At 47.2% G+C, this 26022-nt stretch overlaps 1 protein-coding gene across 2 annotated transcripts in view; it reads right to left on the bottom strand.

Annotated features, from left to right (window-relative positions):
* The window catches only part of TWF1 (twinfilin actin binding protein 1), a 240397-nt gene that overhangs the window by 26327 nt on the left and 188048 nt on the right, over positions 1 to 26022 (bottom strand). For both annotated transcript variants that reach the window (XM_085653045.1, XM_085653046.1), the window contains one exon: positions 9672 to 9822. In XM_085653045.1, coding sequence (XP_085509171.1) covers positions 9672 to 9822 — 151 coding nt within the window. The remainder of the gene's footprint in view (positions 1 to 9671; positions 9823 to 26022) is intronic.

Genomic DNA, 26022 nt, shown 5'->3' with positions numbered 1-26022 from the left:
GTGCAGCAGAGACACGTGGAGGGTGAGGACAGACACGTGGAGGGTGGAGAGAGACACATGGAGGGTGAGGAGAGACACGTGTAGGGTGAGGAGAGACACGTGTAGGGTGAGGAGAGACACGTGTGGAGGGTGAGGAGAGACACGTGTGGAGGGTGAGGAGAGACACGTGTGGAGGGTGAGGAGAGACACGTGTGGAGGGTGAGGAGAGACACATGTGGAGCGTGAGGAGGAGACACCTGTGGAGGGTGAGGAGGAGACACATGTGGAGGGTGAGGAGGAGACACATGTGGAGGGTGAGGCGGAGGGTGAGGAGACACGTGTGAAGGGAGAGGAGAGACACGTGTGAAGGGTGAGGAGAGACACGTGTGGAGGGTGAGGAGAGACGTGGAGGGTAAGGAGAGACACGTGTGGAGGGTGAGGAGAGACACGTGGAGGGTGAGGAGAGACACGTGGAGTGTGAGGAGACACGCGTGGAGGGGGAGGAGGGACGTGAAGGGTGAGGAGGGACGTGAAGGGTGAGGAGGGACGTGGAGGGTGAGGAGAGACCCGGAGGGTGAGGAGAGACCCGGAGGGTAAGGAGAGACACGTGTGGAGGGTGAGGTGGAGGGTGAGGAGAGAGACGTGTGGAGGGTGAGCAGAGACACGTGTGGAGGGTGAGGAGAGACACGTGTGGAGGGTGAGCAGAGACACGTGTGGAGGGTGAGGAGAGACACGTGTGGAGGGTGAGAAGAGACACGTGTGGAGGGTGAGAAGAGACACGTGTGGAGGGTGAGGAGAGACGTGTGGAGGGTGAGGAGAGACGTGTGGAGGGTGAGGAGAGACACGTGGAGGGTGAGGAGAGACACGTGGAGGGTGAGGAGAGACTTGTGGAGGGTGAGGAGAGACACGTGTGGAGGGTGAGGAGAGACACGTGGAGGGTGAGGAGAGACACGTGGAGGGTGAGGAGAGACACGTGGAGGGTGAGGAGAGACACGTGGGGGGTGAGGAGAGACACGTGGAGGGTGAGGAGGGTGAGGAGGGTGAGGTGAAACAGAGGTGGAGGGTGAGGAGAGACCGAGGTGGAGGGTGACGAGAGACCGAGGTGGAGGGTGAGGAGAGACCGAGGTGGAGGGTGAGGAGAGACCGAGGTGGAGGGTGAGGAGAGACAGAGGTGGAGGGTGAGAAGAGACCGAGGTGGAGGGTAAGGAGAGACCGAGGTGGAGGGTAAGGAGAGACTGAGGTGGAGGGTAAGGAGAGACCGAGGTGGAGGGTAAGGAGAGACCGAGGTGGAGGGTAAGGAGAGACTGAGGTGGAGGGTAAGGAGAGACTGAGGTGGAGGGTAAGGAGAGACCGAGTTGGAAGGGAATCAGAAGTGGAGGAGAGAGAGAGGTGGAGGGTGAGGAGAGACCGAGGTGGAGGGTGAGGAGAGACCGAGGTGGAGGGTGAGGAGAGACCGAGGTGGAGGGTGAGGAGAGACAGAGGTGGAGGGTGAGAAGAGACCGAGGTGGAGGGTAAGGAGAGACCGAGGTGGAGGGTAAGGAGAGACCGAGGTGGAGGGTAAGGAGAGACCGAGGTGGAGGGTAAGGAGAGACTGAGGTGGAGGGTAAGGAGAGACCGAGTTGGAAGGGAATCAGAAGTGGAGGAGAGAGAGAGGTGGAGGGTGAGGAGAGACAGTGGTGGAGTGGGGGGGAGGGGAGAATATCACTTTGACTTCCTCTCCTATTCTAAGGTAACGCCCCCACCCCACAGGCCCTGCCGGGGCCGAGAGCAGATCACTGTTCGCATCAGCCGTCACGTAAATAGAGGTTTACTCTCTGTTGATAATGGGATTCACTTGGGGGGCTGACTAACCTCCTCCACCCCCAGGGCCAACACTGAGAAGGCATCAGAGACCTGGTGCTGCCTATGCTGCAGTACTGCGAGAGAGAGGGATGGGGGGACGGGCAGAGGAAGAGGAGTGGGGTTAGAGAAGGGACAGGTGGGGAGAGAAAGAGAAGGGACAGAGACAGAAAAGGAGCAAAAAAAGAATTAGAGAGAGTAAAGAGGAGAGTTGGGGAAAATGAAAACATTACGAGAGAACATGTAGCAAAGAGGTGGAGAGAGAAGATGGGAGAGAGTAAGGACGCAGCCAATAGATAGGGCAGAGACAAAAAGAATCGAAACAATACAAAAGTATTTTCCAAACTCGTAAATAACCACGGGCCAAACAACTGATCTGCAATGAAGCATCCGAATCCGGTATATCATGACGTTAACCATGCAATAAAAAATAAATAAAAAAAAGACACCCAAAAACACGTGTACACCATGTTGACCCTTTTCCATGCAACGTATTCTAAAACGCCATTCTCATTCATACATTCACAGCAAACCTGTTCACAAGAGTGACAGAAAATGTGGTATTAGTGTTATATTTTTGTTTACATCCATACCCGCTCACTTATGCAATTAAAGGATTCATGACCACACGGTTAAACAAAATGTACTGACTGGCCTTGGCGTGAAGGAGAAACACGTGTTGACACACACTCCCGATCTGTGAAACGTTCACCCCACTTTCTCAAAGTTGAAACCGGTGCATGTGTCCGACGAACTTCCTGCCGCTTATCTGAATGCACCAGTGGCAGAAGATAGTCCCCATCTTGCAACAACACAATTAAAGGGAGGCATGTCTGTCTCTCCCCACCGCCACATGTCTCTGAGTCTTACTGTCTCATGCGAGATCTCCCTCTAGGAGACAGCTGACACCGACTCTTCCCCTGAGACAGTACGGGAGATGCGTGTGTGTGCATAGTGTGTGTGTCTATATGTATATATCTGTGTGTGTATGCATGTGTGTGTGTTTGTATGTGTATATGTTTGTGTATGCATGTGTGTGTGTGTTGGTGTGCAAGTATGGGTGTGTCATTGTGTTCATTTGTCTTCATGGATGTGTACACATATGTTTGTGTGTTTACCTATGTCTGTGTATGCATGTTTGTGTGTATGTTTATGTGTTTGAGTATGTTTGTGTGCTTGCTTGTTTATATGTGTATGTGGGGTTGGTGTGTTGGTGTGCATGTATATGCATATGTTTATGCATGTCTGTTTGTGTTTGTATATGTTCATATGTGTGTGTAAATGCATGTGTGTGTTTGTATGTGTGCATAGTTGTGTATGCATGTGATCAGAGGGAAGAGTGCACTTGAGGGCAAAGAGGAAAACATACAGGGAAGAGTATGTGAGGGCAGAGAGAAAAATACGGAGGGAAAAGCACGTGAGGGCAGAGAGAAAAATACAGAGGGAAGAGTCCATGTGAGGGAGGAGAGAAAAATAGAGAGGGAAGAGCTCATGTGAGAGCAAAGCGAAAAAAATACAGAGGGTAGGGTGCATGTTAGACCGGAGATAAAAACATAGAGGGAAGAGAGCATGTGAGAGCAGAAAGAAAAATATAGAGAGAAGAACACATGCGAGGGCAGAGAAAAAAATACAGAGCGAAGAGCACATGTGAGAGCATAGAGAAAAAATGCAGAGGGAAGAGTACATGTGAGGGAAGAGAGACAAATACAGAGGGAATAGCATGTGTGAGGAAAGAGAGAAAAATAGAGAGGGAAAAGCACATGTGAGGGCAGAGTGAAAATTTAGAGGGAATATCACATGTGAGACCGGAGAGAAAAACATAGAGGGAAGAGCATATGTGAGGTCTAGACGCCTTACACAATTGGCGCCCTGAGCAGCATTTCCTTTTCATGCCCTGGCACAATCAATCTTACATTGTATGTCACGTCACATCACTCAGGAGTACAACTTCGAATGCTAAACACTGACCAATGAAATTACGTGGCGAAACACCAGCCTATTCAGTGTCATGGACCCCAGGGCAAGTAAGTAAATGACCCCCCAACCTCCTCAATATGCTACAGTTATATTAAATACACGAATTATCAGTGTTCGTGGGCCCTGGTGCCACTGTACCTGCTGCACCAATTGAAGAAACGCCCCTGGGCAAAGGTACACAAACAAGGAATCAATGACTGCCGACCTACCGGAACCACTGCAAAATTATAAAATAAAAATACTTTCCACAGAACATTTACGATGGAATGCATAGAACGCTGCCATTATAGCTTTATTAATAGAAGATTGTTGCTACACGTTTGTTTTTGAAGTGTCTAATTCTAACCTGGAGAGTGAGGATGGTATATTTTAGGAGGGCTGAAGAGGCGCATGGCGTGGGATCGCGCTAGCATGCATCACAGCTCACAAACCTCGGACACATTAGGGGCAGCGGAATGTACATTATACAGAAAGTATGTGCATCACCACGTCGTTACAAAATTGCAGAAACCTGATGCTTTGGTTAAAACATGGCCACAATGTTATCAACTACTGCAGAAGAAAAGATGGCCGAATGGGAAACGTGTGGAAGGAGAGGAGTTTTCTTGTTTGAGAACAAGGCTGTAAGATTACGACGACATTTAAAAGTCAATTGCTTCACTTAAGGCGAGAGTTTATTATTAAAGTAAATTAAAGGGAGTGGACAAAAATAACCGGTTCCTAGTCGGGAAAGATGGGTCTAATGAAGCAAAGGTGACCCAAACAAGATGGACTTACAAAGGGATTTAAGGACAGTGAAAAGGAATCGAGCAGAGCATCAAAGGGCTGGGTGAGAAGGGAGGGGGGAATGCAAGGGTCAAAGCGGCGAAAGTGAAAGTAATCGAGCAGGGCATCAAAGGGCTGGGTGAGAAGGGAGGGGGAATGCAAGGAGCAGCTGTGCACGTGCACGCCATCGTGCACTCAAGCCCTAGGCCAGCAAAACCATGTGGGTAGCACTTTTGAAAGCCCACTTACAAAATGTCTCAAAGAGACAGCTTTCGCTGTCTCAGCGAGACCTAAAAAGGGTAAATCCCCTCAGGAACCCGGATCATATAGACCCATCACTTTAATAAACTGTGAAGTAAAGATTATGTCCAAAGCATTGGCGACTAGACTAAACCATATATTCGCGAACGTTATCTATCCGTATCAACATGGGTTTATCCCTGGAAGGGGGACCACTCAGCATATCCGACGGGCAATAACTTTATTTGATGCAGCAGAAGTCTCCGGGGACCCTATGGCTATGCTTCTCTTGGATGCAGAGAAAGCTTTCGATAGGGTCTCCTGGGACTATTCATGGCAGGCAATGAAATGGTTTGGAATAGGGCAGGAGTTCACAAAAGCTATCCGCACCATGTATAGCGCACCAATAGCTCGTCTTAGAATAAATGGGAAATACACTCCTTTATTTTAAGATCATGCGAGGTACTAGGCAGGGTTGTCCCTGCTCGCCCTTACTATTCGCTATGTATATTGATCCCCTAATTCGGCAGCTGGAGGCATGCCGGGAAATCGAGCCCGTTATTTATCACGGGGTTGCCACAAAAATGTTAGCATACGCCGATGATGATGTTGCCTTAGTTACCCCCAATCCTGTAGCAGCGTTGGCGGCAGCTGAGGAAATCGCTTTCGCTTTTGCCATGATTTCCGGATATGCCCTAAATAAACAGAAGACCCAGATTAATGTGAATGAGGAGACAAAACTGCCTTGATTCGCGGGTGACAGATTCAGCAATCTATCTTGGAATTACTATAACCTCAGATTTGAATAATTAAGTGGCGATTAATGTTGATCCTGTAATCCGAAAAGCCAAGGTAGACTTTGACAAATTCCATAACCTACATATGTCATTAGTTGGTCGCTGCAATGTGATAAAAATCATATTTTTGACAAAAATACTGTACTTGTTTAGGTCAATACCTAACTGGTTTTCCATACTGGATAATTTGGTTAATAGATTTGTTTGGTCTCATGGTAAAACCAGGAGTTCTCTACGCTTTACGACCTTATCCCAATCCGGGGAGGCTGGGCGGTCCCAGACTTTAAGCTTTATTATTGGGCTGCTGCTTTTAATTACATGAGTGGATTACTGGGCGGCAGATCTGAAAACCCTAGTATGGAAGATAAGATTCCTGATGTATATAGGTTATTGGTGGGGGAAGATGCTAAAAACTGCTTTTTGATATGTACTGAGCCAAGCTACTTTAAGCAAACTAAATTCAGAACCTTACAGGCGGCCTTTAAAATCTGGACTACTTTTAAAAGAAAGACTGGTTTAGGGAAGTTGAATTATTATACACAATTATACGGCAACCCTACCCTGCCAGAAATTTTTTCGGCTCAAACTATGGTATACTGGGCGGCATGTGGCCTCACGAAAGTTGGAGATCTAGTTGGCATTGACGGAATCTACCAATTTAAGGATATCCAGGATAAATTTGGTATTAGTTTCGGGAACTTTTTTTAATACCTTGAGCTTAGAAGCTATTTCAGTAAAAAACTGGGCGGACCCAATGGGTTCGGCATGGTGAAATCCTTAGAAGTTATAAGAAGTGGGAATGGCTGTACTATAAAAGGAATCTATAGTGAACTCATGGCACTCAAATCAGATGATTTAGAAAAACATGCTAAAAAGTGGGGAGATAGGCTCGGTACGGATAACTTCTTTCAGTCCCTAGAGTTGGGGCAGGTAGTATTGCGCTCTGCTGGGCTTCAGGCCCAGCACTACAAAACAGTGTTTTCCCTGTACTATACTCCAGCAAAAATTTTACAGTGGGGGGTTACAGGGAATAAGGTGCCCACGCTGCGATTCTGTACATGCTGATCTAGATCACATGTTTGCAACCTGCCCCCGATTAGCTATGTTAAAAAACGCAATTACTACATTTTTTGAGACCACTTTGGTCTTAGGGTTAAACTAACTTCTTTATTTCTTCTCGGGGTCGACAATACACAGGGCCATACCATATCGCTCCGTTTTCTTTTTCTTGCCATGGCAGTTTTTCGAATTTGTGTTGCTTCAGCTTGGCTAGACCAAACTGCCCCCACATTTAACTTATGGTTAGCACAGCTCCTCTCTACATTTAATCTTGAGAAGGGAATTTATGAAAGAAAAGGCAAGAAAGGGAAATCCCTTGGTAGACGCATATGGGCACCCTTATATATTTGGAGGGAATCTCTGGCAGCCAAAATAAGACCTTAAGGCTGCTGTATGAGAATGGTGTTTATACATTGTCTAGATTTATGTCTGTATTTGCGTAATCTACTTGTTAAATTCTCTGAATCAAACATTATTCTTTTTTTTTTTCTTCTTTGATGAAATATTGTAAATTATAAGTAAAAATTGTAATTATGTTTCCTCATATAGTAATGAATTGTTAATTGCAGTGCTGTTTATAAAATTGAAAAACTCAATTAAAAAGTGTTTTTTTAAAAAGAGAAGGGGACTCCCCAGAGAGGTTCCTGTAACAATGATCAGTAATAAGCACTGTTAGTTATCGAGAGAGAAAACAGAGCCCTGGTTCCCCACCACCTCTGGGGGTATCCTCAAGAGTCTTCATAGCCAAGCCCCTCAACAAGCGCAGTAGGAATGTTATCCTACAGTGGGTGAGACCAGAAGGAGCACTAAGAAGCCAGGTCATTGTAATCTTCTGTGACTACATCCAAAAGGTGCAAAGAATGAGGAAGTCCTTTATTGCAGTAAAATATAAGCTGAGAGCTATGAACTTAAAATATGTGCTCTTGCTCCCTCGAAATAGGAAAAGAATTCACAATGGATGATCTCACTTTTTTATCAGCCAAGAAGAGATGTTGGAATCGCTATATGTCACCACGGAGCAGGATAAAGATCGGCCTGGAGCGGATTAACAGACTTGCATGTTGCAACCAACTACAGAAGAAGCTGGGGTAGTAGTTCAACAAGATGACTCTCTGGTTCTAGAACAACCACCTGATCCACAAGTCAGATCAGCAGCAATTGGATACACTTTAGGCAAATGAACGAGGACAATGCATTGGCCTAGACTGCAGAGGTCATTGAGATGAGGTAATGAAGGACATGGGTTGTTGACACTCCCATTTAATAACGCCCAGACATTTGTGATTGAAAAACAGAAGCATATCTTATCTACATCTGAAGAATTGTATAATTAGGGGTAAATTGATCTCTTAAATTTTTCAGAAGAGAGGAGCGGTCCTGAGGACATGTCACATGGAATGTGTGCTATGCAAGGGACCCACCAGTAATGAGCAACTATTTTTGTGAATCTAGATATTATCCTGTGTGTGGGCGCCACTTAGAGAGATGGGGATGTTGAACTGCTTGGAGTAGTGGACACGAACAAAAAGCTTTGACTGCATTGAAGAGGAGCCTCGAAGATGGAGAAACACAGACTAGTTTAAGACAGCTGCGTGGACTAGTTCATGGGCAGTGTTCCCCATGGCGCCTTTTGAGGTGCTGGCAGACTCCCCCTGGTCTCACAAACCTCACAAAAAAGGTGTGCAGGTGTAAGAGTAGTTTAGTTCTATAATGAGAGTTGGTACAGGTTAACAGAGAAGTATTCAAATGAAAGAAATAGGGAGACACAAATTGGTTAGATGCTTTGGTGTTTACCTTGGGGAGGTGCATACTGTTACAACCCCACATTGCGAAATATATTTATTTACTTAGAATCTTCTTATTTAGCTAAATCAATAACCATAAAAGATATATGTGTCCCTGTACCTTGCCAACCTTTTCTCTCAGCACTGCTTTTTTTGGGAAAAAGATTGCTGTGAAGGCCTGGTAGCTGTATACACAGGTTGCAGCTTTCCAGGTGACTTACTTGTCTGTTTTCCACTCCCAAGCCCTACATATGTTTTTACACTTACTATCGGCCATGACGAAACTGTAACTTAAAAATGCCAGAATGGATGCTGTGCGTCAAGACAAATTTGCAACCATTTGTAATAACGCATGCAGAAACATGAACTGCTGTGTTTGAATGACATTCCTTCTTTAGAAAATCAATAACAAAATGGTTACTCATATATCCATATGCAGAGTCATGTACCAGCGGCCAAAGGTCACTGAAGATAAGCATTGGAAAAGCCAGCAAGTAGCTCACCATGTCAAAGGCAAGAGCTTTGGCTTTGCCAATTCTTATTTTTTAGGCAGTATTGCCTAGTCCTGTACAAAACACAAACTAAGTTTTGTTTCAATGTCTAGTAGCAAAGTAAATGATGGATTCTTGATTTTCTTCTTAGAATGAATATGTGCACACTTCGGATTTCTCAAGAGTGCTTTTTTCAGTTTTTTGGAACATCGAAACATACCTATAAACTTAATCAATGTGTAATAGCCCCTGCAACTTATCCTCACCGGAGTGGATGATGGCTCAAGACCTCATGTGCTGAGGACTGCTTAGGGCCCTCCTAGCACTGAGGCAGGAAATCCCTCTGATGCGAGCACCAGAGGGATTTCCTTTAACTATTTTAAGCCTTGGGAGCTAGGGAAAAGCTTCCCCATCGCCCAACACTGTTTTTTCTGTGCAATGACGATCGGCTCGCAACGTCATTACACAGAAAGGGAAAGTAAAAATAGCCAACCATCCCTGTGACTTTAGTGATTCCCAATGGGTCGCAAATTGTGACCTACCTTATAAATATTAATGAGGAAGGTCAATTGCGACACACTGGGAATCACAAACAGTGTAAAACACAATATTGTACATAGCTGTTTGTGATTTTCCTAATAGTGAATCGCAAAAATTCGTTATTAGGAAATCACAAACAGAAATGTTTTATGCCTGACTATTGAGTAAATACCAATAAAGGGATTAAATAAGTGAAATACCTATGGACTCCAAATAGTCGCCTTCATGAGGATGTTTATACAGGAAGAAATGGTAGCGTGCTGCGTCCTTTGGAATCCTCTTTGGTAAATCCTTTACTTCAGTCTTCTCTATGCTGGCCAGCCCAATAGTTTCATTCTTTATATCTATTTCCTATTAACAAGAAAAATTGACATCAGAAAGCAAATGTTTCAAAAACTGTTCCATGAATGTGTTTATAAATGTAATCAGACAAATGAACATGTGCTGTTAGGGTAGCAAAGGACAATGTTAAATTTAAATAACATTTTAAAGAAGTAAAACCCTTTTAAGAGTGAATATATGAGAACATCGGTAATACATATGAGTAAAGGTTGAAGTAAAAAGTTATGCGGTGCTATTTTTCTGCTTTTCTGTGGCTACATCCAAGCTCTGGAACGCTCTTCCTTATTCCATTTCTTGTCTGCAAGCCCCCTTTCCTTTTCGTAAGGCTTTGAAGACCTGGCTATTTTCTTTATAATGTTTCTTTCAGGGCTAGGACCATGTAATTCTTCAACTTACGCAGTAGACTAAGCCCGCTAACACCTTGATGCGCTTGGGCATTTGTTCGCGCTTTATCAATTGACAAATCAATCAATCAAACTACTGAACTTCAAAAGATGGAGAAATAACAAAAAAAGTAATAAAAGGCATTGTCGAAAAACTTAAAAAAGTAAAATAAAAGACAAAGTTACACCTGCTAATGTTGATAGAGAATTGGTTCCAAATCAGGTGAAACTCTATGCAGAAATGTCTTTTAACAATTTACCATTTTAATGGTGGGGACCTTCAGACAGCATTGTCCTTCTAATCCTAAAGGGCCTGTCAGGTAGATGGACCCCTGATATTTGTGACGTCTGAAACATGCACTAATGGCATGCATATGGAAAAACAGACTGTAGACCCTGAGGTTCTCCAAACTATTACCATTGTTCAATACGCATGCAAGATTACAAACAAATTCCAGAAATAAGTAGGCACATTTGCCCATCTGGCACCAGGTGCACAAAAGGAATATTCAGTTATTATGTACTAATTTCAATATCTAGTTATTATGTACTCGTTTCTATATTTAGCTATTATGTACTAGCTTCTAAGGCTATACAAGATAACTGATTGGTTAAATTACTGATTGAGCTGTCCTGCGTTGGCAGATAAACATGAGGACTTTCTCAAAATACGCACTACCACTCTGCAGAGGCCCTGAACCATGTAGCTCAGGCCTAAAAGAAGGGAAGGGGCCATTAGCAATTGTTACAGCCTGAGAGAGAAGGAATATACGCGTATTAGAGCATTCCACCCACTGACGAATGAATGTTCTAAATTAAAAATAGAGAAAGACAAACATTGGAATGCTAGCCTATGCCACCCGTTATTAGTCCTGTGTCATTCTGTTGTCTTCAATGGAGTTCTCAACATTCCAGTGCTTTAATGAGATATAATTCTCATTGATCCATGAGCAGCCTGTAAATGGTCTTGGGTGAATGCCTGTTGAAGTGGATAGGAGTGGCTGAAACTGCCCTGGATCAAATTGTACATCACAAACTTCACCCCAACAAATCTGGGTAGGCAAGATAAATTGTGTGATTTCTCACCTACCTTCACTATCATCCCCCATTGCTTAAGATGCACATTTCCTAACACTCTAAAGGTCAGGTCAAGCAAAAACGCCTCCACTGGAGGATGCATGTACATGTTTGGAATACATAGTCTCTTGAATTAAGGAAAAAGACATCTCCTTAATCGGAGATAAAATAGATGCCTGGTGACGGACGGTGAAAACAGGAAAGCACCAGCGTTTGCATGGGTCTGAAGTAGTCACCTGTCCGGTACACGAAAGAAACTACCTAGAGGGCCCTTTCTGAGTAGGAGCTACAATTTCCACACAAATAAATGCAGTAGCATGGTGAAGCAACTTCCAGTTGAACATCACCCTGAAGCCCTCCTGATGTTTCAGTCTAACCACATGTGGTGCTAAGCAGGGTACCTTTATTAGCAAGTTTGGATTATTGCAATAGCAAGCAATCACTATTACCAAAACATTCCAATAATGCAACATTTAAGCAAGCCTCGGCAAACTAATAGATCTGGCTTTCATATAGTAGAAAACGCAAACGGCCATGCTGAAGAACTATAGTGGTGGTAATTAGGGGTGATAATGGGGTTGGTGTTAACGGGAATGGTTTACACTCTAATCGTAACTAGTGAAAATACAAATACAAAAGACCTGAAAGTGATGACTGAGCGTATATTTCAATGTAAAATAGTCCTTCAACCACTAAATGCAGGAACTCAACAGAAGGCAGGGTTATACATCAAACAGCCAAAACAAAAGGGTGAGTCGGTAATACGAACCTGGAAGGAGCCAAATGCCACTCTATATGTATTTTACAGAATTAAACAGTAGGTCTGCAGATAAAACCTAGGGGGCAGGAGCTAGCCAATCTGAAAAAATGAGTGTATATTATGACATTATTCAAATTAGCTAACATTTTATAATTGGAAAACGTTCAAAATACTGCGCTCCAAGGGCTTTCTGGGCCTAAGGTTTGTACAATATACAAACCCAAACCAGACCACTATATAGCAGCTAGAAAAAACAATGTTATAGTAAAAGTCCTTTCCCTTAATAATTACTGTTTTGTAAACCATTGTTGTTGTGGATTCCTTTCAATTTTGCTTGATACATGACTGAAGCACTGACACTGGGATCTTTCAAATAGTCATTGATTAACTCCTCCTATTCGAGAAAAGGCGACTCGAGCATCTAATACATCTTGACCTGTCAGCAGCGTTTGACACTGTCTATTGATACTCCCTCCCGAAAGACTGGGAGAATGAATGAGAGTGAAAGACACCATACTCAAACGGTTTGCTACATATCTTGTAAAACGCTCGCAAGTAACGATGATTCAAAAGGTGTTCGCCATTCTATTGGCGTTGCCAGTGCTCCCTACTGATGCTGAACAGAATTGGAAAAAAGTGAAATTAAAGTATGTTGCCTATGAGGAACAGCATTGATATGAGCCAAAAAAAAAAACACAAACACAAAACGAGACTCCTTGTGTGTCCTCACGCATGTGCACTAATGCATAATGATACTGCTGGCTTTTTTATACTTTAAATTTCCAGTTTCAAGATACAACACGCTACTTGGGGCGATAAATGTAAAAATAAGTGCACAGTGCTGGCCTGTTAGTAAATTAGGCTGCTAGGAAAGCCCCAAAAATGTAATACTTAAAAAGTAAAATGGGAGAGTGGTGTGACAGCAATGGAGGGATGGTGGAGCGATAGAACTCTGCCAAACATGGAGCTACTAGAGGGGTGGGGGAGCAACAGTAGAACTGGGGAAGGGGCATACAGTGGAAATAAAAACAAAACTATTTTTTTTTAAAAGGAGCACGGACGGGGTAAGGGTTGCAATAGATTATCTTGGGAGAAGAGACAACCAGAACACATACGCACTCCCATGGAGTGTTCAAAACAACAGAAAATATTTGCCCAGAATGTACACTGTGACACTTAATGCATGCTCACTCTTTAATCTTGGTGTACTGCATGCACGTCAATTGCGCCTGTTTATACAATGCAATCTTAGCGATTCCAATTGCTGATTGGAACCACAGTGCCCCGGGCCACGGTGCTCAAATGCAGTATGTCATCATCTCGACCTCTGCCTTATTATGTGTGTTCTGCAAGCTTTTATTGACTTTGTACTAATATCTCCTCGTGCCGTGTCTCTTGCGCGTTTGCTCCCACCTGCTCTAGCATTCCTCTCCTTGTTAAGTGCGTGTAGTAACTGTTCCATATGTTTTTGGGTCGATTGCGTAGTGGGAGTAGGTTGTTATATGCCTTGGATTTTGTGCTGCAATATGTCATATCTCAATGCCATATTTCAATTGTGGGGACCGGGCCCTTGGCCCAACGCATCACAATGCAATGCTTAGCCAATAGCAACCCCACCGCTATCAGTTTGCAATGTGTTTTCCCAATTACCTTGGTATATCCTAGTGAGCCACAAACGGATCTGCCTATATTGTAGTCCCCCGTGATCTGCTCTAATTCTCTAAAAATGGCTTCTCAAAAGGCTGACACTTCGGGCATTGCCAGGCAACATGTATGAAATTAGCTAGTGGGTCTGCACACCTATGGCACTCTGCTGTAGTCAGAAGCCCGTACCTATGTAACCGCTCTGAGGTGTAGTAGATCCTGTTAATGTATTTGAATTGTATTAGTCTGTGTCGGCCATTTTGTGACACAGCGTTCATCATTTCGCAACAATATTTCCAGCTTTTCTCATCAATGATTCTGCCTATCCCTTTGCCAGTCTTGTCTAGCATTTGTCACAAGCGGCCAGCGGGCTTCTAGCGCTCCCAAGTAGAGTCTAATGATTAGTTCGCAGATTCCATACTTTAGAACAAATACCCAAGCAATACCTTCCAGGAGGTTGGTCTGTGAAAATTATTTCAACCAGAAAGTCCTGCAGGACCGAATGGGCAAAGTGCCCATCCTGACTGACCTGAGTGTACAGCCAGTAGTGTTCGGTGAATGTGTGCCGTAAGGCCCAACCTGCTGCCTGGTTGAAGTCCAGGACCAAAACTCTGCATGCTAACGCAGTGTTCGCAGCCTTTGCTCTGGTGGAATGAGCATGCAAACTCTCTGGGGGTTGCTTCTTGGCCAATGCGTTTAATGCAGAGTACTATCTATCTGGAGATTATCCATTTTTGCATAGCCTTCCCTTTCTTGGTCCGACAAAGACTTGATTGTCTACCTGAAATGGTTTTATGTGGTCAAGGTAGAATGACAACCCATTTTTTGGGTCCAGCTGGTGGAGTCTCTCCTCTTCCTTAGAGCAGAGGTCTTCAAACTTTTGGGTGCCGTGACCCCCCTGTCAACATTTTCAGTCGTAAGGACCCCCTCCTGACAAACATTTCTAAACCTGTAGGCAGGGCTTCTGGAATTACGAGGCAGGTGAGGACCAAATTACACGACAGGCTTGACTAAATTGTGTGGGAAGAAAATGTAAATAATGTTATGTAATGCCGCGTTATTTTGGGATAGAATTGCTTCATTATTTTCACATTTTTTTGCACACAGTAACACTGAGGAAAGATTTCACCCCATCAGCAATAGTTTGTAACTAAAATACAGCAATTAACATCAGAAAGATGTCTAGTCAACCTTTGTGATGGGCCTTCCACTCTGCAGGAATACGTGCTGCCACATTGCCGGGAGCAGCAGGGGTCCATTAAAACCCTGGCGGTCTTGTGCAGAGTTAAGCAATTTACCCATGTCGCTTTCCTCTCACCCCTCCCTTCCATCCCTCTCTCCTTTCCTCTCCCAATCCCGGAACCGTCTCTCACTTTGCAGGCCATTTTCTTTAACCCCTTTTTACAACTTCTGAACTCTCCCCATTCAACTTCTCACTTCACCCTTAATCACCTCTTGCCATTCTGTCTTTTCACTGCCCTCATCTCTAACAGTTTCTCACATTTATCTCATGGCCTCTCTGGCCCCGTCACCTCCCAGGCCCATCTGCACTTCTCATTCACCTCATTTTCTGTTATTTCTGATATTTATATGTGTTGATCATTTTCATTGCTTAATTTTACTCGCAAGAAAGTGTCACTCATAGTCGTTGAAATGTCACTCATAATTACACTGAAATTATGAAAATGTCACACATGGCAATCTGAAACCTTGGCAGCTATGCCCCCAGCAGCCCCTGTTTTCCAGCCTCCAGGGGCCCCATCAGCGCTGTAGCGCACACGGGCAGCACTACACTCTCTCGCCGGCGTTAGTTGCACCAGTGAGTTGCCTCATAACAGTCCTACTTCATAAATTGTACATTTACTGCTGTAGTATGAGAATGCATTTCATGAAAAGGAATATAAAGTAGGGTTGCCAAAAGAAAAATGCCAGACATGTGTTTAAAGAGCCTGGAAAGATCTCATCTTGGCACTAAATAGGGTTATAAATAAAAAAAGTATGTAATCATTTGTAATGTGACTTTTCTGTCTTTGTTCCCTTTAATTATCAGTCATGGACCTCATCATTCAGGCAGCCCCAGAAGACAATTAAAGTGCATTCTATTTATATTTGCTGTTCGAGGTATGCACAGATAAGTGCTGAAAATACGGCTTTAGGTGACTGCTTATTTTTGTTGGTGGGGCAAAGTGGTAGGTGGTAGGCCGGGCCGCTGGGGGGGGGGGGCCCTCATTGTGCTTTGCAGGGGGGCCCCCTCAAGTTTCGTTACGCTACTGGGCCGAGCACTGGGGCGCTGGTGCCAAATCTAAGTCAGCTTGCTTACCACTAACCGCTCAGATGAGCCATAGCATAACAGCAACACATTTTTTTTTTCCACGGATGAGAGCCTACAAGTGTTTTCCTTTGAGCCCGTTTCCCTCGAAATCAAGGACCCTCGCATGATGGAGGCGTACAGCAGTGATGCACCTAGCAAGCCGTGGGCATCGACCTGCCCATTCAGTTTGTCACACACACACTAAGTGCAACACCCCTGTGTGGACAGTGAAAACGGGGCTTTCCTATCTTTCACTGCCACCTCTACTCCCAACCGCGTCCCCCTTTGGTGGCATCCTTGATCTGGCAGTGTTGATTTTGGACAGCAAGGCTTCAGTCAGCCCCTCGGGTGAGTACGGGAAAACATTTATTGTTATATGCAATAAAAATCACAATCATTCCCGCAGCAACCAAGAGCCCTGTAATGATGGAGATGCATGCTTTAACTGAGTAAACTGAAAACGTCAGATCGCAGAGTGTAATATTCACGGCATGGAGTAGTGACCGCTCCACCACCGCAGAAAGCACTCTTGTAGTGGTTACCTGTCGCGCCTTACTCCAGCTCTGCTCGGTCCTATTTGACTTATGGCAGATTTGAATGCGACGTCATCCAGCTAAACGGAGCGAGTTGCACCTAATGCAGACCAAAATATTAATAATCTTAAAATGCACATACGGAATCGGATGAATGCACTGCTTCCTCCCATGTGTAAATGTGACTAGACCGTTGCGCTCGCCTGCCTGCTTAACAGTACTGCAGGGACAGCCTCAGTAACAAGTTTACAAAAGGTATGTAGACATGCAAATGGTCTTTAACGACCTGTGAAAAACTCAGGCGTGCCGGGCTGTGCTGGAGATAAGACTGCAGCCCAGAGCCCACAGCAGCTCGAGCTGAGAAACACTACGGGGGAGGAGGGGGGCTGAATCCTTTGTTGTCCGATGGGCCTGGGCAGAAGTGTGACCGGGAATGCGTGACCCCCTTTCTATCACTTCACAGCCCCCCTGGGGGTCGCGCCCCACACTTTGAAGACCCCTGCCTTAGAGGGATAAGACTAAGCGAAAAAGGTAGGCAAAGTAATGGACTGGCCTACATGGAACGGGGTGACTAAGAAGGATGCTCGAGACTGAAGGACCAGCTTGTCGATGAAAAACGAAATGTGGGGGAGGCTGAGGACAATGCCTGTAGCTCACTGACCCTCTGGGCAGATCCAATTGCCACTAGGAAAGACGTCTTGATGGTGAGGAGCCTTAGAGGACAAGAATGAAGAGACTCAAAAGGAGGCACTTGAAGAAAGTAAAAACCAAGTTAAGGTCCCATTGAAACAAAGGGAGCAGAGGGAAATGAGTGCTGCAGCCCTAATGGAAAATATTTACAATAGAGGACTTGGAGAGAAGGCTGATCTGGCAGCCGCAGAAAAGCAGAAATGGCAGATAAATAACCTTTCAGCGTGACCAATGCAGAGCCTTGCTGGACCAGGGTCAGGATAAACAAATGAACCTTGGAAAGGTGAGCAGATAAAGGACCAACCTATTCTCAGCACACCATGCCACAAATGTATTCTAACGGCTGGCCGATACGGTCTTGGTGGAGGGACGCCGAGCTTCCAAGATAATATCACAGACTTTGGGTGAAGGATCAAAACCTGTGAACTGTTACCACTCAGATCTCCACACATGAAGGAAGAGGGTTGACAGGGTCGGGTGCAGAACCCTCCCCTGGTGCTGCAACAGAAGATCCTTCTGAAGGAGCAGCCTGATCGAAGGGCCGACAGCCATGCTCAACAGCTCAGGATACTAAACTCTCCGAGCTCAGTTCAGAGCTACAAGGATAACTTGGACCCGGTCGTTTATGTTCTTCTTGAGAACTCTGGGCAGGAGTGGTAGAGGCGAAAAGGCATACAGGAGGCCTGAGATCCAGTCGAGACAAAATATGTCGCTGAGCAGGAGCAGCCTTGGAAACTCCAGCGTGCAAAACTGCTGAAATTGTGTGCTCTCAGCTTTGGTGAACAGATCTAACCAAGGCTTTCCCCACTGGAGAAAAAGACCAGCCACCACCTCCGAATGGAGACACCATATGTGATACGGTAGGCATCTTTGGCTGAGTTTGTCTGCCCTGGCTCAGAGAGCTCACCAGATGTTGAACCACTAGGTAGATGCCCTGCCATTCCAACCAGGTCCAGAGACACAGGGCCTCTTGACAAAGGGTCCACAACCTCACTCCGCCCTGTTTGTTGCTGTACCACATGACGGTGGTATTGTCCGTGAACACCTGCACTAGCCTTCCCTTGATGGAGGGTAGAGAAGTTTTCAAAGCCATTTGAATAGCTTGGAGCTTCAATAGGTTGATGTAGAGTCCAGATTCCGCTGGACACCAGAGGCCTCTGATCTTCACCGCTCCCTGAAGACTGCCCCATCCCAGGAGTGACGCATGTGTCACTACTGTCAGATCTGGTTGGAGAAAGGAAAGAAGTCTGCCACTGACTCAATCGCAGTTCATTAACCACCACTACAGTTCTCTTGTAGTCCCCTCCGAGATCTGAACAATGTCGGAGAGATTCCCATGATGGTGCGCCCACTGGAATTTAAGGTCCAACTACAGAGCACGCTTATGCTAGCGGGCAGTTGTCACAAGCAGGATACAGGAGGCCATGAGGCCCAGCAGCCTCAGAGTCAGTCTCACCAAAACCCAGGATAGAGGCTGAAACATCAGTATCATGGCATGAATATCCTGGACTCGCCGTTCGAGAGGATAAGCCAGAAACTGCACTGTGTCCAGAACAGCTGCGATGAAAAGGAGCGTCTGAGAAGGGGTGAGGTGTAACTTCGGCAAGTTTATAGCGAACCCCAGTGAGTGCAGGAGGTCCGTCGTAGTATAGAGTTGGGAGATGACAGCCTAGGATAATTCTGCCTTTAGCAGCCAGTCGTCAAGATAGGGGAAGACTGGCACCCATGATCTCAGCAGATGAGCTGCAACCACCCCTATTACCTTTGTGAACACCCGAGGGGCACTGGTAAGGCCAAAGGGGAGCACAGTGAACTGAAAGAGCTTGTGACCAACCATGAAGGTAAGGGCAATTTTATGCTTTAGAATTGGGCAGCTGTAAAGAGAGTTAAGGGTGATGTTAGGATTTTGGGGTGGGAAATGGTTAAGGGAGGTAAAGTTAAAATCTGATAGAGACATCTATCCACAGATTCTTTACCTTAGATTTATCCCCAGACGTCAGACTGGATCCAGGAAGTTTTCGTGAGCAGTAGCCCTGCACGCCGGTAGGTAGTGTCGCTCCACGTGGCAGTGTCCACGCCAGAAGTGATGTGTGTGGTGCCTGCATAGGAGCCACCCCAGCACGCCGACGACAGTTCTTTTCTTTCCACACCAGTCATTGCAGATCCGGAGAGAGCTACCTTTAGTGTCTTTTTGACTGTCTTTATTTTTTTACTTTTTGTCAAAGTTTGTTTAGACTTGTCTCCTGGTGAGGCAGTGATGGCAACGAGGAAGGCTGGATTCAAGCCCTGTGGTGCTGCCGCCGACAAATGTCTCTGACGGACCTGTACCTCATCGGCAGGTAATATCTGTGGGCAGGAGGGATGGGAAAATGGAAATATACATCCTGCAAGTCCAATACTACTATCCAGTCTCCCGGGTCCAGGACAGACAGAACTGGAGCGAGCAGTTAGAATTTCTCCTTTCTCAAGAAGAAATTGAGGGGGCATGGGTCTAGGATAGGACGAAGACATCCGTCCTTCTTGGGCACCAGAAAGTAGCGGGAGTAACAACCATGACACTTCCAGGGGGAGCAAGGAAATATGGTCCTTCTTCAGTCTTTCGCAAGTGGGTGGCATGGGTGGAGGGGTGGTCATGAAGGGGAGGGAGTAGCCCCTTCGGACAATATGGAGAATCCAGCAGTCGGATGTTATCGACCTCCAATGGTGCAGGTGATCGCGTATCCTGTCCCCGCACCCCCACTTGTTGCTTATGATGGTCCAAGGGCAAACTACAGTGGCTTGGAGGCTGGGGCGGCCGGAGGAATGGTGAACTGGGCCGACCTCTGGTTGCCTGACCCACGAGGTCTGTGGGACCTGCATCCTTGACAACGCAAGGGCCGGGAAGCTTGCATGCCGTGGTGACTGGGTGGGTAAAGAAGCGGCTGGAAGCCCCATTTGTGGCCCCGAAAGGAGTGCGAGGCAGATTGGGGTTGGTGAGGAGCCATTGAAAGTCCCAAGAACCCGGCTGTAGCACTGCTATCCTTGAAGCACTCCACCGCCGAGTTCACCCTATCTCCGAAGAAATGGGACCCATCAAAGGGAATGTCCATAAGCGAGGATTGGATGTCCACTGAAAAGCTATTCGTCGTCCGCCAGGCGTGACACAGTAAGGCCACCGACGAAGTAACGGCTCTGACAAGCAAGTTGGTCATATCCAGTCCTCATCAAATTGTGAACTTAGCTAAGTCTCTCTCGTCAACAGTAGCTTGGGAGCCCGGTCCTTCTCCAGTGCCATAGGCAGCACCTACACAACCGAATCCCAGAGTGAATGGGATTAACGGCCCAGAAGGCACATGGTGTTCATCAACCGCAGTGACAGGCTGGCAGAAGAATACATCTTCTTGTCCAAAGTGTCTAGCATTTTGGATTCGCTATCTGGTGGGATATTATGAAATTGTCAGGGTTTACTTGGGAAGTGGAGGCTTGGACAACCAAGCTCTCTGGGGTGGGGTGGTGTGCTGTGTGAGCAAATTGGGGTCATATGGGTCGGGTGATGACAGCGTGCAATTGTCCTGCTCACAGGAGCCCCTGTGCAGGGCTTGGACCCTGCCCTGAGTAGAAAGTCTGTGAGGGCTTCATTAAACGGGAGAAGCAGTTCAGATGGGTGACGTCCGGTTGAAGCATCTCCGTCAAATCGTTTGTCTTGACAACCGCAGAGGGCAGCTGAAGGTCCATAGGGCATAGACTCTGGCCTGGATGGCATGGCTCCAGTCGGCACCTTGTTGGAGTCGGGGAAAAGAATGGGGTTGGTGCTGGCAGAGGGTGCTGACTGCATCAACAATAGATCCACCTGTGTATCCAAGGGGCGTGACTAGGGCCAAGGGTGAACCTGCCAGTGAAGAACAGTAGGGGACTCTCCCAAACCCACAGTGCGCTAAGGTACTCCAGTAGAAAAGTGCAGCCGCCCAAATACGAGGTGCATGGCCTCAAAATTTGCAAAGTTGGGCAGGAGTCGCTCCGGCTTCCAGAAACTTAGAAAGGCGCAGAGACGGCCCAGGCGCAAGCTCAGCCACAGAGTCAGGCCTCGAGTGTCAACGCTCCCTTATCTCGTTGGATGACTTTGACAAATGGGGCAAAGTCAAAGAACTCTTCGACTGGGACGACTTTGACTGCAACGAAGATCGATGGATCGGCAAAAGATTCCAGGACCTTCCTCTCGACCGAGGATCAAGACTGTCGCTGCGTTTCACACAGAGCGGCAATGAGCTTGAGGGATTACTTGGGGAGCATGGTATGACAACTGAAGTAGGTCTTGGTGACGTGGTTGCGCTCAAGGCACCAGAGGCAGATGAGGTGCAGGTCCAGGCTCTGCAGGGCTTGGATACAGCCTTCATTGTTTCCATCACTGCCACAGCAGGAGACAAGTCTCAAACAAATTCAACAAAAACTCAAAAAAGCACAGTCAAAAAGTGACTGCAGGTAGCTCTCTCTAGGTCTGCCCTGACTGGTGCGAAAAGAAAAGAACTGACGTAAGTGCACACCACGCACCACGCACGTCACTTCCGGTGCGGACAATGCCATGCAGAGCAGAATTATGTCACCTACCGGCATGAAGGGGTACTGCTCACAAAATATTTCCAAATCCAGTCTGACGCCTGGGGATAATTCTAAGGTAAGGAATCTGCGGCTAGAAGTCACTATCAGATATTACCTTTACCTCCCTTAACCACTACCCACCCCTAAACCCTAAAATCACCCTTACCTCCCTTCACCACTCCCCACCCCTAAACCCTAAAAGGACCTTTACCTCCCTTTACCACTACCTACCCCTAAAGCCTAAAATTACCCTTACCATCCTTTATCACTACCCGCACCTAAACCTTTTTTTAAAAAAAATAAGTAACATATATGAACAAGTTACTTACCTTCAGTAACGATGTATCTGTAAGAGACATACATTAGTTATAGATTCCTTACCTTAGAATTACCCCAGGCGTCAGACTGGATCCGGCCAATTTTTCTGTAGCAGTACCATGGCATCGGCCTACTCCGCGTCTGTCGTCGGTGTTGTGGTCGCCGGGATGACGTTGCAGTGTCTACTTAGACGCTGCCCCTGCACACTGACGGCAGTTCTGACACGACTGTCCATGCCAGAAGCGCAGAGCCATGCAAGAAACTGACCACTAGTGCACAAAACTAGGGCCCTGGAAGGGTGCCCCTATCCCTAGAAGTCAGTTCGCAGAACGGGGAGAATGGGTGGGCAGCTAAGAATCTATAACTCTCTTATAGATACATCGTTATCGAAGGTAAGTAACTTGTTCATCTGAAAGAGATCTTTAGTTATAGATTCTTTACCAACCCTGGAGGTGGGTCTGCGAACTAAGTTCACACTTAAAGTCCTGGGGAACAGAACGGCCAAAAAAGCCGTCTCGCCGGACTTTGCTATCCAGGCAGTAATGTTTTGTGAATATGTGCAGGGATGCCCAAATGGCTGCCTGGCAGATATCAATCAGCAGAACTCCACGTCCCAAAGCAGTAGAGGCTGCTGTTGCCCGGGTAGAGTGGGCACGCAGTCCTACAGGAGGTTCCTTTTTTGCCAAAGAATAGCAGGATTTGTTGCATAGGACAACCCAGCGAGAGATGGTATGTTTTTGCACGGTCCGACCCTTCTTGGCGCCCACATAATCCACGAAGAGTTGATTGTCCACCCGGAAATCTTTAGTGCCATCATGTAGAAGGACAGCTCACGTTTTGGGTCCAGTCTCTCCTTCTCTTTAAAAGGGTGCGGACGCGGGAAGAAGGTGGGCAATGTGATGGTCTGACCTATGTGGAAAGAGGTAGCCACTTTGGGTAGAAAAGAGGGCCTAGTGCGAAGGACCACTTTGTCCGGATGAATTGCAAGGAAAGGAGGCTTGGAGGAAAGCCTTCGGTGGTGAACATATCTAACCAAGGGTCTCCCCACTGCCAAAACCTCCGAGTGAAGACGGCATTCGTGCTCCATCATGCACCAGCAGCTGTGTTTGTCCGCTCTGGCTTTCAGGAAACCTTCCAGGTGTTGAACCACCAGGGATATGCCCTGATGTTCAAGCCATTTCCAAAGGCAAAGAGCCTCTTGACATAGGGTCCACGAACCCAAACTGCCCTGTTTGTTGCAGTACCACATGGCGGTGGTGTTGTCCGTGAACATCTACACTACTCTTCCTTTGACAGAAGGAAGGAATGCCTTCAGTGCAAGACGGATCGCCCGGAGTCCAAAAGGTTGATGTATAGACCAGACTCTGCCCGAGACCAGAGAACCCTGATCTCCACCTCTCCCAGGTGGCTGCCCCATCCCAGGAGTGACGCATCTGTCACTACTGTGAATTCTGTCTGGGGAAGTGAGAGGGATCTGCCGCTGACCCAATCCCGGTTCGTGACCCACCACTGCAATTGACATCCAGTCCCCTTTAAGATCTGGACGACATTGGAAAGATTCCCCTGATGCTGCGCCCACTGGCACTTCAGGTCCCACCGCATATGCCACCAGGCATTATCCTCCAGCAGGATGCAGGAGTCCATGAGGCCCAACAGGATAGAGGCTGAAACATCGGTATCATAGCCCGAATATCCTGGACTCGCTGCTCGGGAGGATAAGCCGAAACTGCTCTGTATCCAGAACTGCTCCGATGAAAAGGAGCTTCTGAGAGGGAATCAGGTGTGACTTTGGCACGTTGATAGTGAACCCCAGCGCGTGCAGGAGGTCTGCCGTAGTCTGGAGGTGAGACACAACAGCCAGGGGCGATCTCGCCTTCAACTGCCAGTTGTCGAGATAGGTGAAGACTGGAACCCCTGATATGCACAGATGAGCTGCGACCACCGACATCACTTTTGTGAACACCCGAGGGGCACTGGTAAGCCAAAGGGGAGCACAGTAAACTGAAAATGCTCTTGGCCAACCGTGAACCGTAGGTAAGGCCTGTGGGCTGGCAGGACGGGGATGTGGAAATAGGCATCCAGCAAGGCCAACGCTACCATCCAGTCTCCGGGATCGATGGCAAACAGGACCTGAGCCAACGTGAGCATTTTGAACTTCTCCTTCCGGAGGAAGCAATTGAGGGCCCTGAGGTCTAAGATAGGACGCAGGCCTTTGTCCTTCTTGGGTACCAGAAAGTAGCGGGAGTAACAACCACAATCTACTTCTGGTACAAGGACCTTTTAAATAGCTCCCTTGGCCAAGAGAGCTGCATCTTCCTGGGGGAGAAGTGCCAAGTGATCCTCCAACATGCGATGGAGTGCTGGTGGCATGGAGGGTGGGGTAGTATCGAAGGGAAGGGAATAGCCCCTTCGAAGAATCTGCAAAACCCACCTGTCCCACGTGATGTTCTGCTAGTGAGGAAGGTGATGGCGAATCCTGCTGCCTACTGGCCTCTGGTGGCCCTGAAAGGTCGGGCAAGGATGGTTTGGAGGCTGCTGCAGGGGGGGGGGGGGGGGGGGGGTAGGGGTGGACCCCAGACCTGGGTCGCTGGGTCCCACGTCCACGGGCATGCAGAGGTTGGGTAGCTTGCATGGCCAGATTGGGAGGAACGTGGTGGGGCACCCCTTCCGCAGCCACGAAAGGGGCGAAAGGCGGACCACGTGGGGCGAGAGGTTGCCATGAGGCCCAAGGACCTGGCCGCAGCCCTAGAATCCTTGAAGAGCTCGAGTGCTAAGTCTGCCTTGTCACTGAACAGGTGACAGCCATCAAAGGGCATGTCCAAAAGGGCATATTGGAAATCCCCAGAGAAACCAGACGTCCTCAACCAGTCGCAGCGCCTCAAGGCTACTGACGTGGAAACTGTTCTACCCAGAGAGTCGGCGGTATCCCGCCCACACCAAATGGTGAACTTTTTTTTTTTTTTTAAATGTTCGAAAACCTTTATTGGGAAAAATTGTACAGCACAGGTATAGAATTCCACAGTAGCAAGGGATTAAGCACAGCAATACAATGCAGCACAGCATAGACAATCACAAACTTGTGACACTTGGAGACAATTCAGGGAGAGTTGTCATATAACCACTAGAGAGGTGACAACATACGAAAGAGAGAGGCACCATGAGAAAAGGAGAGAGGCAGGGGGGTGGAGGGGAGCGTGAGCAGAGGGGAAGCAGCTCATGGGCCTACACCTGCGGCCGCCGCGGGTGGGGTGACAGCGGTGAGCGCAGGACAAGTCGCAGGATGCTGGGAATCATGGCTTGAAAGGTAGGTAACAAGTGGGCCCCATATGTCAATTGAGCGGGATTTGGCTGGTAGAAGGTCCCAGAACTCAGACAGAAGGGTTTGGCAGTAGGACGCATCCTCGAGCCAGAGGGCAATCTTAGGCGCAGGCCTGCGGCCCCAGCACATGGAGACCCTACACCGCGCAAGGACCAGCAGCAAGGCAGTCAAAAGACGGGAGGCGTCTAGGCAAAATTTGACAAAGCCTAAGAGGCAGAGCACGGGATCAGATTGAAGCGGTGACAAAGTGATTTCCGAGATAGTAGCGCAAACCTCACGCCAGTATGCCGAGACCCAGGGGCATAGCCAAGCGATATGAGAAATCAGCCGCGGGCGCAGAGCAGCGCAGGCATCTGTCACTTGCTATAAGACATAACTTATGAAGTTGGGCAGGTGTTAGATACAGCCTGTGTATGTACTTGAAAAGTATAAGGCGCAAACGATAGTTTGGGGAGAGGCGTTTGATCTGAGTACAACAATATAGCCAATCGGCTTGAGAAATCTCGACTCCCAGGTCCTCGCCCCATGCAACGCGCGCCCGGTCATTGGAAGTGGAAGATGCTGCTAGTGTGTAAGCATAGATTTTAGAAACCAATTTC

The sequence above is a fragment of the Triturus cristatus genome, chromosome 4_1, assembly GCF_964204655.1.
Source record: "Triturus cristatus chromosome 4_1, aTriCri1.1, whole genome shotgun sequence".
NCBI classification, from domain to species: Eukaryota; Metazoa; Chordata; class Amphibia; order Caudata; family Salamandridae; genus Triturus; species Triturus cristatus.
The sequence above is the reverse complement of the archived record's forward strand: the minus strand, read 5'-3'. Positions and strand labels throughout refer to the sequence as shown.